Here is a 15,810-nt window from a genome sequence, read left to right as displayed (position 1 = left end):
TCCCCCTACCCACTGTAACTAAGGCGAGGTACATGTAATTCAAATAATGGCATATTTTACCCCTGCTAAGCCCTGCCTCCATTTCCTTCCCCTTCCTCTGTTAACTTCCCTTTGTTGAATTTTGCATTGTAAGACCCTTGGAACAGGAATCTATGCTCTTTTATTTTGTAAAGTGCCATGTGTCATTACATTGATGGCACTCTATAAATAATAATGCATATATAAATAGGTTAGTCATGAACATGTGTATGTATACGTACATACATACCACCCAAGAACTTTGAATATGGAGTGGTTAGGGATGTTGTGAGAGTCTGGGGGGTGGAGGCCAATGGACTCCCCTTCACCCGCCCTCCCAGACCTCACTCACCAAACTGTGGGGCACTTGCACACCCTCTCAGCAAGCACCTTGCAGCTTGATGAGTGGCCAAAAGCTGCCCGTCAGCTGCCCGTCCTCCCTAGCGAGCTGCCATTGTACACAACAATGGTGGCTCGGGGCACATCCAGGTTGGCAATGTTGTGTACTTGGCCACCATTAAGGGCACATTTACGCAACATTACTGGTGTGAATGGAGCATCCATGCCTGCAATGTTGCGTAAAAGGGGACTTTACAGCTGCCAAGTAGGCAACATCTCATACCAGGAAGTGCACAATGTTAGCTCACTAGGGAGGACAGGAGGCCTTGCAGCTTCATCAGGTGCTCACTGGGCCACGACAAAGTTCATGTGGCACCGAGAACAAGGCTGGGCGGTGGCAACAACTCAGCGAGCGTCCGATGAAGCCGGGCATGGGTGAGTCCATCCATCCCTAAGAGTGGTACAGAATGTAATAAAGGAAGGAAGGAAGGAAGGAAGGGAAAGAAAGAAAGAAAGAAAGCGTGTATATGTTATACACACAGGTATATACATACACACATGAAACACAACCATTGCTTTTAGCAATGCACAACACTAGCCTTGCATGAATACCACCTGTGAATCAGCTCTGGAAAAAGCTTCTTTGAAATGCTTTGTCATTTTCTACCTGTGTTTTTCAAAGTACCCTGCACTGTATGTCACTCTTAGGGCGTTTCCTATCACTCTTCATCAGTGACCGACCCTACTCTTACTGCGGAAGCTCTGGATCAAACCATCGCCGGATTCGACACTGTGGAGGAACTGCTCAAGCACTTTAATCCAGATACATGGAAAGAGGATCTCGAAAATCTGTACACAGAAACTGCCCCACTTCGAGGCAGAAGTTTCTACGAAAGGAAGTCGAAAGGTAGGAAGAAACCTTCTGATTTTCTGGGGAGGTGGTGGTATCTTTTGATTCTGATATTGTGTTACTTTTCAATTGTCTTACTGTTGTAAGTTACAGTGAGTTGTGTATTGTTCAATTTAAAAGCAAGGAATTCATTGAAAAATGGAGCTAAGAAGAATGGAACACGGCAATGGAACTATTATTTTTATTATCCTTCCTTCGGTAGGGCACCTTGCTTTATTTTAAAAATCAGGACTGGCCCAACCATTGCAAAGACTGAACTGGACACCTCAGGCGGCAGATGCTGGAGGTTGTGTGGTAGACAGCAAAAGCAGCCACCTCCGTTATTCCTCCTGAGACCCCTGGCTGTTCCCTTCCGTTGGAGGTAGGGCTGCTGGAGAAATCCACCGCACATTCCAATGAGGTCGGATTCCCAAGAATCCGATCTGCGGAGTCTGCAGCAGACAAGCCCGCCTTACCTGTGCATCCTCTGGATTTTGTGCAGGGCAGCTTTCCAGCTTTATAAAAGGTGAGATAAGCTAATGGCAGCTGCCATGGGGCTACCGTGGGAAAACTGTGGCTGTAATTGGCATATTGTATGCCACTTGTGGTCATGAAGCACTTATTTCTACCCAAATTTTGATCATAAAGCACTTACTTCTACCTGAATTGCTTGACAGGCAGACAGCCAGTGAGCAAGCAGGCCATGGCATCTACTGCTTCTCCTTCTCACCAGCATTGTTGTCTGGGCCAGAGAGAGGGGCAGGCGAACAAACAGGTTGCAATGGTGAAGAGGAGGAACAACTCCAGGGGGGTCTTGTCAGTGGGCCCATGCTGGGGTGTGGGCCCTCAGCAGATGGGTCATATCTACGCTTGATGCCAGCCAAGGGTAGATACATATCTACCATATCTACCCTTGACGCCAGCCTTGCTCCTAGCCCCACCCCACCACCAAGTACTAGTGGGATGACAGTTTAAATGTGTATGTAGAATTCAGCTACAACTTGGAAATTCAGCTCAACATATAATACTTTTGACAAGAGAACATCCTCGGCAAACAGCTTAGAGATTCTCAAGCTGTCTGGAGAATTATTATATTGACCCCGTTTTTGCACTTGTGTAAACCTGTCAAACAGTTATAGAAATGGAAGCATTTTAAAACAGCATTTCTACTGTATTTTAATGTATTTATTTTGCAGGAGTTTAATGGAATGATACCCTTGCTAGCACTTGTATTGTTAGTGTTGTATTATCGCAGCGGCTTTCAGAGAAAATTAATGAATAAAATGGATGGTAAAATTAGCAGATGGTAAATAACAGTAGCAAAATAATGCCCCAGATAAAGAACCCATTGGATGGAATGTACAGAAAAGGGAAAGCTGTCAGATGGCAGCACAGTTCCATTAACCAAGAATTAATGCTCACTCTTAATTTTGACTAAGAAAACTATGAGCTTTTTTTTTTTTTTTTGAAACACTGAAGTTGCTTTCTTGATCCCGGTTCATGTTGCATGTTCATCACATAATCACTTCAATATTATTTTTCTTTTGTTTTTGCCTTGGTTTTGCAGGACATTTGGGGAGTTTTGTGTTGTCTTTGTGTATTTCTTCAGATGGGCTTGCGTGCTCTCTCCAAAGTTCATTCGGCTTTTTCAGTAGACCACAGAACAGGGATGGGGAGCCAGATGATCCCACCCCCAACCCTCTGTGAGCCAGATGACATCAGCAGGGAGAGTGCCCCCCACCTACTAACATAATCCACTCCTCCTTGGCCAAAGCGCCAACTGGAGCTGTTCCAGATGATGGTTCACACAGGGACCTGGCTTTGCCTGCCCCATGCCTGCCCCCATTGAGGTGGACGTGCGGGGAGGTAAAGCCATCCTGATTCAGGCACCAGATGGAGGAGTTGGGGAACCTGGCTTTGCTGCATGCGCATGGAGTGAAGCCACCACAGCCAATGAGCAAGGGGGAGGAGCACTTCTCCACCTGGCACCTCGGCTGGAACGGCTTTGCCTGCCCTGCATTTTCACCCATTGGGAAGGACACGGGGCAGGCGAAGCACTTCGTGGAATGCTCGCCCTCCCAGTTGGACTGGTGCACAGCACACTCGGGAAAGCCATGCTGTTATCCCCGGTCACTGATCAGAGATAACAGCGATAGTGGGGATTCCTCTGGCCCTGAAGGGGCAAGGCTTCGTGGAGAGGGAGGGGCTTGGTGGAGGGCCAGAGGATTCCCACCCATGCCACAGAATAAAATATAGTATGAATGTATGTATGTATGTATGTATGTATGATTTAATTTCTATACTGCCCAATAGCTGAAGTACCAGTTCTCTTCTGGTTTATGCCAGTTTGAAAATCAAAGTGTGTGTGTGTGTGTGTGTGTGTGAGAGAGAGAGAGAGAGAGAGAGAGAGAGATATTCACACACACACATAATTTTACCATGAGCCGTAAGGTGTTTTTATTGTCTTTATTGGTTTATTCTGCATTAAATTGTGAACTATTCAGGGAACTTATTGGCTGAGTGGTGGATAAATTAATAAATCATATAGTGGGGGTGGGAGTCATTTTATTTTGTGTCCCTAACAATGCACTTGTGGCAGCTGCAGGCATGCTACAGAAGTCCACACTTAGTTCAATTACAATTAAAATGCTTAGCCACCCAGTCTGCATAATGAAAATTGGTGAGATGTTTGCAGCCTTTAAAAACCACCTGCTCTGACAGGTGCTGACGACGACAGATGTTCTTCTAAGCTCAGTGCGATAAAAATGATTATCCAGCCCTTATAATGCAGCAGGATGGTGAAGATGGTGGCAGGGGGGCAGGAAAAGGAGGAGTTGGTACTGGTAATTAGGACATCCATGGCGTATATGCAATGACTGCCTTTAAAGGAAAGCCAAAAAACCATTTGTCCTCTTGAGAAAATGATTAGAGCTGTCCAGACTTTATTTGGTGAGTTATTCATAATGGCAGGCAGAAGGCAGCTGGCGAGCTTGAATGATGCTTTAGTCAATCAGAGAGACTGAAAGAGAGAGGCTCTTCCACTCCCAGCCTTGGGGATGTGCACAGTCCCCATTGCTGCAACGTTTCAAAAACTTCACAGAGTGTGTGCGTGTGTGTGAATTTAAAGTTGTAATCACCTCTTTCCTTGACACCTTTTGCTTTGAAGTAAGCCCCACTGATTTCAATGAAGTGTGCCTGGAATCACATTTGCAGTGATTTTGGCAAGTGGATCTTGGAAAAGTGGGTTGAAGAAGATTGGGGTGAACTGCAATGTCGTCCCAGCTAGGGATGTACAGATTTTGTCAACTCCATTCCATCTGCGTTTCACAGATTGTCCAGTGCCTTTTGTTCCTTTGTCCACTCATTGATAGAACCAGATTTTTTTTCCAATTTCCCACATTTGCCCAAAATGTCCAAATCCTGCCAAAGTGCGCAAATCTCCCCAAAATGTGCATTTTCATGCTTTAACATATGGGGAAAATTGGCGTTTTTGGACTGTTTTTAATGTATTTTTCTATGACTACATTTCCATAAAATTCCAGAAAGTTTTTTTTAAAAAAACTGATCCACAAGTCTGTGGAATCTGTGTGATTCAGGAAAAGCTGGTCCACTTCAGAATCCATGGTTGGAGTCATAGAGATCTGAATTCATTTGATTCTGCTGCAGATTTCTTCAACATCCCTAGTCCCAGATCAATGCATTCACACTACCGAGATGGCAAAAACTCAACTCATATTGGCTTTTAAATGTAAAACATTGTTATGGGGATATACTGATATTTCAGGGAATTTTGTCTATTTCCACTTGCTCCTTTTTGAACTCATTCTCTGAGCATGTTGCAAAACAGGACCATCCACACACAAAGGTGTGGATTCCTGCATTGAGCAGGCGGTTGGACTCGATGGCCTTGTAGGTCCCTTCCAACCCTACTATTCTATGATTCTAGGTGAGGATATCAATGGGATTGGGGGGACCTCAAGGTTCACAGAAGTACACAGAAACTGTAGGAAAAAAACTAAGAGGGGAGAACCCTCCTCCCTACCCCCCAAGAGCCCAAAGAAGACTGTGCATGCTCTGTTGGCATGGAATACTGACTGTTGGGGGTGAGGAAAGGAAAACTCAGGGAGGGGAACAGAATGGAGTGGCTGGAAGACTAAATAGGAGCGCTCCACCTACTGCAACATTTTGTAGCAGGTTCTAGGTGTTATACTAAATTTTGTTTTGCCTTCACCAAATCACTTTGACTATGACTGTAGCCCTTTGGAGACATTCATGTCAATCGTGTAGTATAGGATATAGGACTTCGTTGGCCTGCACTTCACTGACATCTCTGTGCTGAAATTCATTTTTTCATAGGGGCCTATATGCGTAAACCCTAACCTTCATAGACCCCCATCTATGCTTTCTGTACGCCTACATTTTGGGCTGTGTGGGTTAGCTCCAGATTAAGTTAGTTGCCCTTAGGTCTCATTGAGATCAATCAATTAGTCATGACTTGTTTTTCATATTGATTTCAGGAGGGCCTAGCTTCAACTGACGTAGTCTGGTTCCAACCCTATATGTGTAGGCCCATGCCCCCCCACACACACATAAACATTAAATGTCTGCATAGGCCTCATGAGTTCACACTGTTGCGTATGAGAGAGGTCCATGACCAAAGATGCCTAATTATCAGATAATTCTAGATAATACATATGTAAATATAGTTAGAGAGATAATATAGCTAGCCATTGTGCAGTGCAATCCTATGCATGAGTAATTCTCACTGTGCGCAGCGGGGCTCACTCCCAGGAAAGTGTGCCTTGGGTTGCATCCTAAATACCAATTTTTTTTTAAAGTACTGATCAATCTTCTTAGTTGCAAAGAACACAGATGTACTCAGGTTCCTCTAGTGAGTAAAACAGAATTCCACGAAAAAATTAGGAGGGTGCCAAATGTATTTTAACACAAAGGACAGGAATGAGTATTTTGGGATGTCTGTCTTCATCTTTTCCAACAAAAATAATTTCCTTGAAATTAAGGACTTGTTTTAATGTGTCTGCCAGTAACATTCATTTAATACACACAATGGTTGGGATACAGAGCCGAACTTCTGTGAACAGAAGGACTCCTTCTGTTGATGGAAGGAACTAGGATCCAGTGAAGCATCTCCTTGGTGGAAGAGGGATGAGCTAGTGACTTTTGATGATCCCTCCTTCCCTGTGCAACCTCTAGCACCATCTCGTATACTGTTCACCAACACCTCAGAGCAGATTTTTGTGGGTGTAGGGGGCTGCGGGGGAAGAGGAATTGGTGAAAATGACCTTCTGCCCAGGGCTGGCCCTGCCATGAGGCAGAGTGAGGTAGCTGCCTCAGGCAGCAGGTTTTAAGTGTCATAAAAGGGCAGCCCATTCTTAGTTATTTACTTTGCTATTATTGTATTACTACTGCCAGGGATGGGGAGAGGTGCTTATGGGATGTTCTGCCTCAGGTACCAACATAATGTGACTGGCCTTGGATACTATAAAGCTTAGGTGAGTGGGTGGATAGGGGCGCCATTTGCTGCTCTGTATCAGGCAGCAAAATGTCTTGGGCTGGCCCTGCTTCCACCCATGGAATCATCAAGTTCACCAATTTCCATTCCACGCAATGCTGGACCCAGGCCAATTCTTTTTATTTAATCCATTAACCTCTAATAGTAAATGTCATCTGTAGCTGAAATCTGGCAGGAACAAAGCAGCAATTGATGCTGGACTTTCAACAGGGACCATTTCCAAAGCATTTCTGTTAGAATGCTCCAAGATTTTTCAGAGAGGACCTATGGAACCTGAGGAACTTTGTACGATCGCTGTAAACCATCGTTTCCTAAATGTGACCACAGGGGCACTAAATCCAGGGAGAGGAAGAGCAAGAGCAAGCCTAAAAAAAAAAACCTGAACAGAAGAATCTCATGTCTACAGGGTTTGCAAGGAGATGCCAGTAAATATCTGTAATCCTCCATGTACTCGATCTTGAAGGGTTCTGGGCCATCTGCCAGTAAGCCACAATGCTTTGGATGCTGAATACAGATGTCACATGTACTCGCTCATGGCAAATATTCATCCTGTATTCCAAAAAGAACTTTTTTGTGTAGCTGGTAATCATCACTATAAGGCAGTTGTTTTCAAATGTTCTACCTTCAGGGAACCCTTTCCATAATAATTTATATGTTGAAGGACTCTGGAGCACATTCAGAGGTACACAGTGAGTTCATGCAGAGCCCTTAACCAGGTTTCTTAGACTTCACAGTCACCATGCATGAACAAAAAGTGTATCCAAGAACACACCCAACATTCCCCTGTGTCTGCACATTTCAAAGAAGGTGAGCATATTTTCTTCAGGGAGACCCGTCCACCATAATTAATTGTCACATATCCCCTGATGAATAATCCAAGAGTTCTCCAAGACAGTTTGAAAACCACTGCTCCAGATGATCCTTGTCTTGGTGTATGGGAGCGCAAGACTGGAAGTTAAAATCTCCCTGATGAGAAATTAACTTAAAGGCGTGTGTAGTCTTGCAGAGTGAAGAAGCCACCTCAGGCATTAGATATTGGGTGTCAAGAAAGGGCAGCAAATGGATAATTATTTAAATTTTTATGATTATATTTTTACTGCCAGGAAAGTGGAATGGCGCTTGTGAAATGTTCTTTCTCAGGGGCCAAAATAACTTGAGTGTGCTAGGATAATATGCATCTTGACTTGAGGGCGGGAACAGCACTCAGGCTGCAAAACCACTCAAGAGAGCTTCGGCTATTGGGCAGTATAGAAATGAAATGAAATGAATGAAATGTCCTAGGCCAGTCTTGGTTGGACAGGCCTGAGTAGAAAGCTGCAGAACTCAGGGTAGAGTTTGCCAGGAGCTGCTGGAGTTGTGTGTGGCTGCCCCGTGTGGCAAACCCCAGAACTGCAAGTGGCAGCCTTTTCACTAAAGTATTTTCAGTCCCTGGATTGACTCCACCCACACATGCTGGCCATTGAATCCATTTGGGCAGGAAGGAGTACTAATGGCTTCCGGTTGGAACTGAGCCTTGCTTGCTTGAGCAACATTGTCTTCCTGAGCTCTGCCATGTTGGCAGTGGCTCTGAAGGGTTTCAGGCAGGAGTCTTTCCAAGACCTACCTGGAGATGCCAGGGATTGAACCTGGGACTTTCTGTATGCAAAGCAGGTGCTGAACCACTGAGCCATGGCCCCTTCCCAATGGCTAGACACTCATGGGAAAATGCGCATGAAAAAAATCACAGAGTTTTGTGTGGAAAGAAAAAAAACAAAGCTCTCAATCTGATACAGGACAGACACAAGTCGAAGCAAACTTTGAGGTGGAAGTTGAAGACCTCAAGAGCTCACGGTTGGCTCATTCACACCTCCCTAGCTGTTCCTAAAGACCTGCTGCACTTCTCAAATGCAGCTGACTGTTGATTTTTAAGTCATACTGTCAGGATTCCCCTTATGACCTGGACCCCCCCACCCTGAGCAACTCCTTAACGATCTCTTGCCTCCTTAAGAGTTCCACCTTCCTTCTTTTACCTTCCCCCTTCCCAGTTACATGGGATTTAGGCTGTAGACGTGGGGGGACTGACACTCTAGACACAGGGTTTAACCACAACAGTTTACTGGTAAATTACAGCAAGCAAATCACAACTAAAGGTATTTACACATAGAGCTGAGTGATACAAAAGGGATCAAGAGAAAATAAAAGTTGCAAAATGCAAGTTCCTTTACCCTAGCTGTACTTGGACTTCTCCAGGCTGCTTCTTCCTTCTCCCTCTTCAGGCTCTAGTCTCCCTGACTCTACTCTTACTGGCTCTCTCACTTTCTTTATATACCATAGGGTTGGCAGAGAATTTCTCCACGAATCTTCGGGAGGCCAAGTGCCGACGCATTCGGCCCCCCGAAAGCATTGGGGAAATTCTCCGCTGGCCCCCTGCCCCCCCCAGGATGGGACTTACCTTCGGCGAATGTCCCTCTCGGCAGCAGGTCCCGGCGGCATTTCGGCGGCGTTTCGGCGGGGGTGGGGGCGGCGGCCAGTCTCCCGACCGGCTGCCACCACCGCCATTGCAAAAAAAAAAGTAAAGTAAATAAACACACACACACCCATGATAGGCTACGTAACAATTTACGTAGCCTATCACGGCTAGATTTCCAAAGTCAGCCGTGATAGGCTACGTAAATCGTCACGGAGCCTATCACAGCTGACTTTGGGGGGGGGGAAGCGCGTACGCAAATGGCAGCGCCCATGGGGCACCGCCATTTGCGTTCCTTATTTTGGCACGTCTAGTCTACATAAAGACTTACGTAGACTACGGCAAAAATAAGGGCACGCTATTTGCGTTGCCCTTATTTTCGCTGTAGTCTACGTAAATCTTTACGTACACTAGACGTGCCAAAATAAGGAACGCAAATGGTGGTCCCCATGGGAGCCGCCATTTGCGTACGCGCTTTTTTTTTTTTCAAAGTCACCCGTGATAGGCTACGTGACGATTTACATAGCCTATCACGGCTGACTTTGGAAAACTAGCCGTGATAGGCTACGTAAATCATTACATAGCCTATCACGTGTGTGTGTGTGTGTGTGTGTTTTACTTTTTTTTTTGCGGCCGGGTAGACGGGGCGCTCCTACCCGGCCTGAATTTCGGCGGTGAGGGATGGGGCGCCTCCCCCCCGGACTGAATTTCGGCCGGGCGAGGTGGGGCACCTCCCCCCCCTCGCCTGAACTTCGGGGGGAGAAGCGAAGCGCCTCCCCCCCACTGTGAAGCAAGCTGCGGGACGAGGTAAGTCCCTTTCGTCCATCCCTAATCTACCTTCCTCCCTCAAAACCGAAAGCACTGTTTCAAACCTGAAGAAATAAAACTTAATTGGGGAAATGAAACTGAAACCTAACCTGGGAAATGAAACTGCTCCTCTCAGGGATACCCCTCCCAACAACAATAACAAAACCCAGGCCTCTAAGCCTGACTTTTTTCCCCTTTGCCTCAGTAGGCCTCAAACCTTCACACATACACATTACACAAGTGACCCAGTCTTATTTTTTTATTGGTAGCTACGGGGGTGGGGGAGCAGGGGAGAGAAACACCAATGAGCCAATGGTTCTCCAGAATCAGGAATGTCATTGCTATGGGAATATGACCCAGTGAGCTGTCTGTTCACAAATTATCTCTATTTGAGTGTTATTCGGAGAAAGAGGCAACTGTTCGTGCAGGCATGTAGTGTGTGAACCAGCTCATATTAGCAAATTAGACACACGTAAACACTCTCTTGCCCTGTCACTGTAGGTGAAGCTGCTGCTTGATGTTTGGCACACACTGGGTTGGCTTTCACAGCACCAATTCTTTCTTTTTAAAAAATGACAGGAGTTCTGTGAAGTCAGGTTCATCACTGGTTCAATTCGATTCATTTCAGCCAAGGTGTACCCCGCTTTATGACAGCAGTAATTTCATCCCACTTAGACTACTTGACCTCCCTCCTTTGAGGTAATTGGCATGCCAGTTTGTATAAGCCAGAGTCCCCATTCCATGTGGACAGTTATAATTCCCCTGAAAAGCCCGGCCCTCTTGATCATTCTCTTTAAGAGGCAATCTTTGTGTCAGAGAACCTTCATCATTGATTCCCAGTCCAACAAAAGGATGCCACACAGGTGTGTTCTTGCACACACACACACACATATGCACCTTTCCTGTCTGGGGGTTGGCGAGGGGGAAGGGAGTGCATGGTAAAATGAAAAGATTATGATTTATTCACCTACTTTTAATGGACCCATTTTAATTAAACATATTTTTTTTAAAAAACAACAACAATGTTTTGGGGAGATAACAGTTTTGCATGGAATCTGCTGCTGTATTTTTGTTTCTATCTGCTGTGAATAGGGATGGCTGAAAACTTACTTCAGTTTGTTTTTAGTAAAAACTTACCAAAATCTACTCATTTCTTCACAAACTGGGTGAAAAGAATCTGAGATTTTTAAATTATTATTATTTTTTAATGTGGGAGAAACTGAAACTGGCAGCTTTGTCCTTTTCTTGTGATGAGTAGAATTCTCCCATCCCATAATAGGCCCAGTACTTCCAATTCCAAGCTTTCTTGAAGAACATTCTGAGAAAACTCAGGTTCTTCCTCATCCTGGAAAGGTACAGCCATAAGGACTACTCTCCTTCAGGGATGAGTGAGAAATTTTTTTCAGCTCATTTTTTAGAAGAATTTACCAAAATTCACAAATTTATTCATATTCATGATGGAAAATACATGAGATTTTAAACATACAAATGTGGGAGAAGCTGAAACTGATAGATTTGTCCATCCAGGCCCAGGGCTTTGAGTGCTAGGTCTAAAAAGTTTGAGTTTGAATCTCTGTGTATCCAAACACATTTGTGGTATGGGAATTAGGGCTACCATGTCTCTTTTTTTCTGACAGGCTCCCCATTTTTAACAGCTACATGGCAGACAGGTCCAACATGGCTTTCTCCATGTACCTATTGAATTTGGCCAGTGCTCGTGGGTGAGAATTTCAGTTCAGTTTCACTAAGAATTGACCAAACTTTGCAAATGTCTTCATATGGAAAGAAGATTTTAAAAATGTGCATGCAGGAGAAAGCAAAAGAGACAGATTTCTCCATCTACCCTCTGATGCCAGTATCCCTCCTCCTCCCCCCTCCCAAATTTATGAAAATGCAAGAAAGGAGAGAATCTACTAGAACAGAAACTGGCTATAACCCAAGAGCTCATCCAAGGTGCCTCATTGTCTACAATGAAGCCTTCTGAGATCCCAGAGCCCATTGCTGATAGGAAATCAGAGGTGGGTTTGGGCTTTGGCTCACCTCATGATGGCTCAGGGATTTCTGAACTGGGGAATTTCTGAGCTGCGGAAATCCCACCCCCATCATCACCCCATTTCTCAAATTCAACACCAAAATGTGTGTAATGATTTTTGTTATTATTGAGACTTCCCTCTCAAACAGAATGCGTAGCTGTTTTGTGAGTATGAATGCCCATACGATAGGAATAGCACCCTGGAAACTCAGCCTAACCTTTGCGGGGAGGGCAGGGCCAGTGTCAAGGGTAGGCATGGTTGGGCCCCCACCCCAACAGGGGCCCACTGAAAAAGCCCCTTGGAGTTGCTCCTTCTCCTCACCATTGCAACCTGCCAAGGGTTGCAGACTTATAGCACGATCTTATGTCTACTCAGAAGTAGGTCCCATTAAGTTCAATGGGACTTACTCCCAACTGTGCCAAGGATTGCAGACTTACAGTGTGTCAGTCCCCATCCACCAGTAACGTGCAAGGGGTGGGAAAGGGGCAGGATCCAGGGAGGAATTATCACTACACCCCAAGCAGCATCACCACCCCCATGAGAAGGAAAGAAATGAAAAATAATGCGATGGGAGACAGCCATCTAAAGAGAACGACCCAGTCCTGAAATGATACCAGATGGGGAAAGAACTGGCATTGATGTGGAATTCTCCACCCGTGTGATGGAGCCCTATATCAACCCCTATGTTACCTATGTTATCACACAGCTTTGCTTGGTCCCAGGTCATAGTCTGAAGGCACATGAAGCAGCCACCTTGCTGAAGCTAAGCAGGTCTGGGTCTGGTCAGTGCTGGGAGGGGAGACCACCTGGGTGCCACATGTAGCCGCCTTGAGTTCCACAATGGAAGAAAGGTGGGGTATAAATGTAATAAATAATAAAATAAACTTGGTGAAGAAAGAACATCAGCTGCAAGAAGCCAGAGCTTCACTGCAGGTGCCCCAAGGTGATGGTGGGACTGGGAGTCGATCATCTCTATTCTCCTTTCCATAAAGGGTATAAGACCGACTTACTTTGATTTCCACCTAGCTGTTTATTAATTGGCAGGCTGATTGATTTGTGTTTTCCGTTACTACTGTGTGTCAGCATGTAATTAAATTATTTAATTTGGGTCATTTAAATTTTTGTTTTAAAGTAAGTTTTAATTGTTTTGTATACCAGTGTTTTAAACAGATAAATAAAGCTCCCCCACCCCTTCCCTGCCAAAGATGCTTCAGGCCAGGAGTTCTGAAATTGTTTTTTCACAGGCCGTATTAATGGTGGCCACCGTTTTTTAAAGCTGGCTTGGCGGGAGGGGGCATATGGTCACAATGAATGGGGGAAACACTTTGCAAAACTCTTCTTCCGTATAAGTGGGATTAGCTTGAATGGGCAGGCTTCAGAGGCAGAGGATTTGAAGAATGACAACAAAGCACAAAATTGCATCTGTTAAGACCAAGTAATCAATAGTTTTCTATTCTCCTTAGTCTTTGCTATGTACACTAGGGTGACTTTGCTTTCAGTGCTGGATTGTGCTAGTAACTCCCATTGATTTTGTGGTTAGATCTTAAGCAATACATACTTCCTTGTACAAATACTGGCCCTCTTGGGAAAACAGGCCAAATCTTTATCATGAGATGTAAGATTTTCCTTCCTTTAAAGCGACCATTACATGTGCTATATAGTTTCTAACTTCATCCCTAGACCAATGAAAATAATATTAGCTTCCTCCCATACTCCCAGCTTCTGAGATTTCTACAGGAATTGCCTTTATACCTTTAAGAAAGTATTGGAGCCTTGAGATCTAGAAAGTTGGTATGGGGCAGGGGGCTAATAAAAGCTGAGATCTTGAGAGTGCTATATTCTGTACTTAATACTAATATCACTTACACAATGCAGTTGCAGAGTGCACATATCCATAGTAATAGTAGGGAAATTCCAAAGTTTATGTTGCAAATGTGTTTGATGCAGGAAAATGTAGCAAACATATGAATTGCAAACAACATACATGTGTGTACACACATCGAGCAATCCTGATTGGTCCAAGGCATGCAGCTGCATGTACATGAGCATTTAAAGACACTTGGGAGTTCATCCACACTTGAGGCAACAATAGAATGAAATAGTTCAGAGAGGTAAAAATCTGAAACAGTTCTGTTTTTATAGTATAAAAGAACTGTGGGTGGAGAGAGATCTATCTATCTATCTATCTATCTATCTATCTATCTATCTATCTATTGCATTTATATCCTGCCTTTTCCCTCTTGCAAGGAACCCAAGGCGGCTTACATTATCCTCCTCCTCTCCATTTAATCCTCACAACAACAGCCCTGTGAGGTGGGTTGGGCTGAGAGTCTGTGACTGGCCCAAAGTCCCCCAGTGAGCTTCCATGGCCAAGTGGGGACTAGCCCCCGGATCTCCCGACTCCCAGTCCAACAGTCTCGCCACTACACCACACTGGCTCTGACACTGAGTACTTGAAAGAGAGAAGCTCATTGCGAGCGGAGATGGGTTAAAGAAGACGCAGACAACAAAGTTTGGGTTGAAAATTGGGCCACATTTATTGAAAATATCTGCAAAGGGGTACCTAGGATGGGCAGCTGACTGCGTCAACGACTAGCTGGCACTTCTTGGGCGAAAACACGCCCAGCCTGAGGGGTGGCGGTGATCTCCGGACTGCCTCTTCTGTGGGAGGTAGACCTTCCCCTGTCACCTCCTCCCAGTGCCGCACAACACCTGGGTGAGTGAGGAGGGTTGGTCTCCCAGGCAACCCTTATCCCCCTGCCGAGCCGCACAACCCGTTCGGGGGGCCTCAGGCATCACCTGTCACCATAAGGTGCCTCTGCATGCACACCATCCCTAATCTCTTTCTACTTTTGCCCGTCCTAGCTGCAAACTGAAATGTGACCTATGAGAGATTGGACCAATTCGCTTACGGGACTCACTCTACCCCAATAACAGTGTGAAGTAGGCAAAAAGACTCACAGTAGAAGGCCAATTGAACTGTGAGCCAAAAATTCCTACATGGCTCCCAAAAGGGCAACCGGTGATAAACCCACACTGCTTAAGGGAGGGTGGGAGGCAGCTGCATGAGCGAGAGAGCTTTGGTTGGGAGGGGGGCAGAGCTTAAGGCAACTCTGCCTGCCCCTCCCTGCTTGGGGGTGCCACTGGGGTGCCAATGACAAGCACCCACGTCATCTCTCCCCACCTGCCCGCAATATCCCCCCCCCCCAGCCAGACGAGCTGGCACCGGGGTTAGGGCATAAATGTGAAATGCACAAGCATCACATTTTGCTCATGCAAAAAAATAAAATAACATGAAAAAAATGCATCCATTTCAGGCCTATCCACACTCATGTCTGCCAAGCAACCCCCCATCACCAAAACAACAACAACAACAACAACCTTACCTTTATTTGTGAAGGGGGGATCCAGCATTGGGAAGGAGTCTTTGGCTTCCACAAAGAAAGGTAGACTCAGAACTGTAATTCCCTGCCAGATCAAGGGAAGAACACATATGTCATGATTCCTGGAGGAATTATCATTCTGAAGAGGTTTGGCGCTATCATTTCCTGCTTGGAACTGGTATGTCTATGTGTGTGGGAGCTGAGCAGTGAGCACTCTCTCCCAACACTGGACTCCTCCTCCCCACAATCTCAGAAAAATGTAAGTTTTGCAGGTGGGTTCTTTGCAAGTGGATTTTCATACTTCTGTTTATTGCAAGCCACCCAGAAAACTAGATCTTTAGAACACAAGACACTATGTTGGG

At 45.3% G+C, this 15,810-nt stretch overlaps 1 protein-coding gene across 2 annotated transcripts in view; it reads left to right on the top strand.

Annotated features, from left to right (window-relative positions):
- PDGFD (platelet derived growth factor D) overlaps positions 1-15,810 on the top strand; it is a 255,669-nt gene that overhangs the window by 219,432 nt on the left and 20,427 nt on the right. For both annotated transcript variants that reach the window (XM_084842694.1, XM_084842693.1), the window contains exon 5: positions 1,066-1,264. In XM_084842694.1, coding sequence (XP_084698820.1) covers positions 1,066-1,264 — 199 coding nt within the window. The remainder of the gene's footprint in view (positions 1-1,065; positions 1,265-15,810) is intronic.

Source organism: Heloderma suspectum, chromosome 3, assembly GCF_057233095.1.
Source record: "Heloderma suspectum isolate Gila_16-S chromosome 3, 16-S_ref, whole genome shotgun sequence".
In the NCBI taxonomy this organism is placed as follows: Eukaryota; Metazoa; Chordata; class Lepidosauria; order Squamata; family Helodermatidae; genus Heloderma; species Heloderma suspectum.
This window is presented reverse-complemented; position numbering and strand designations above follow the sequence as displayed.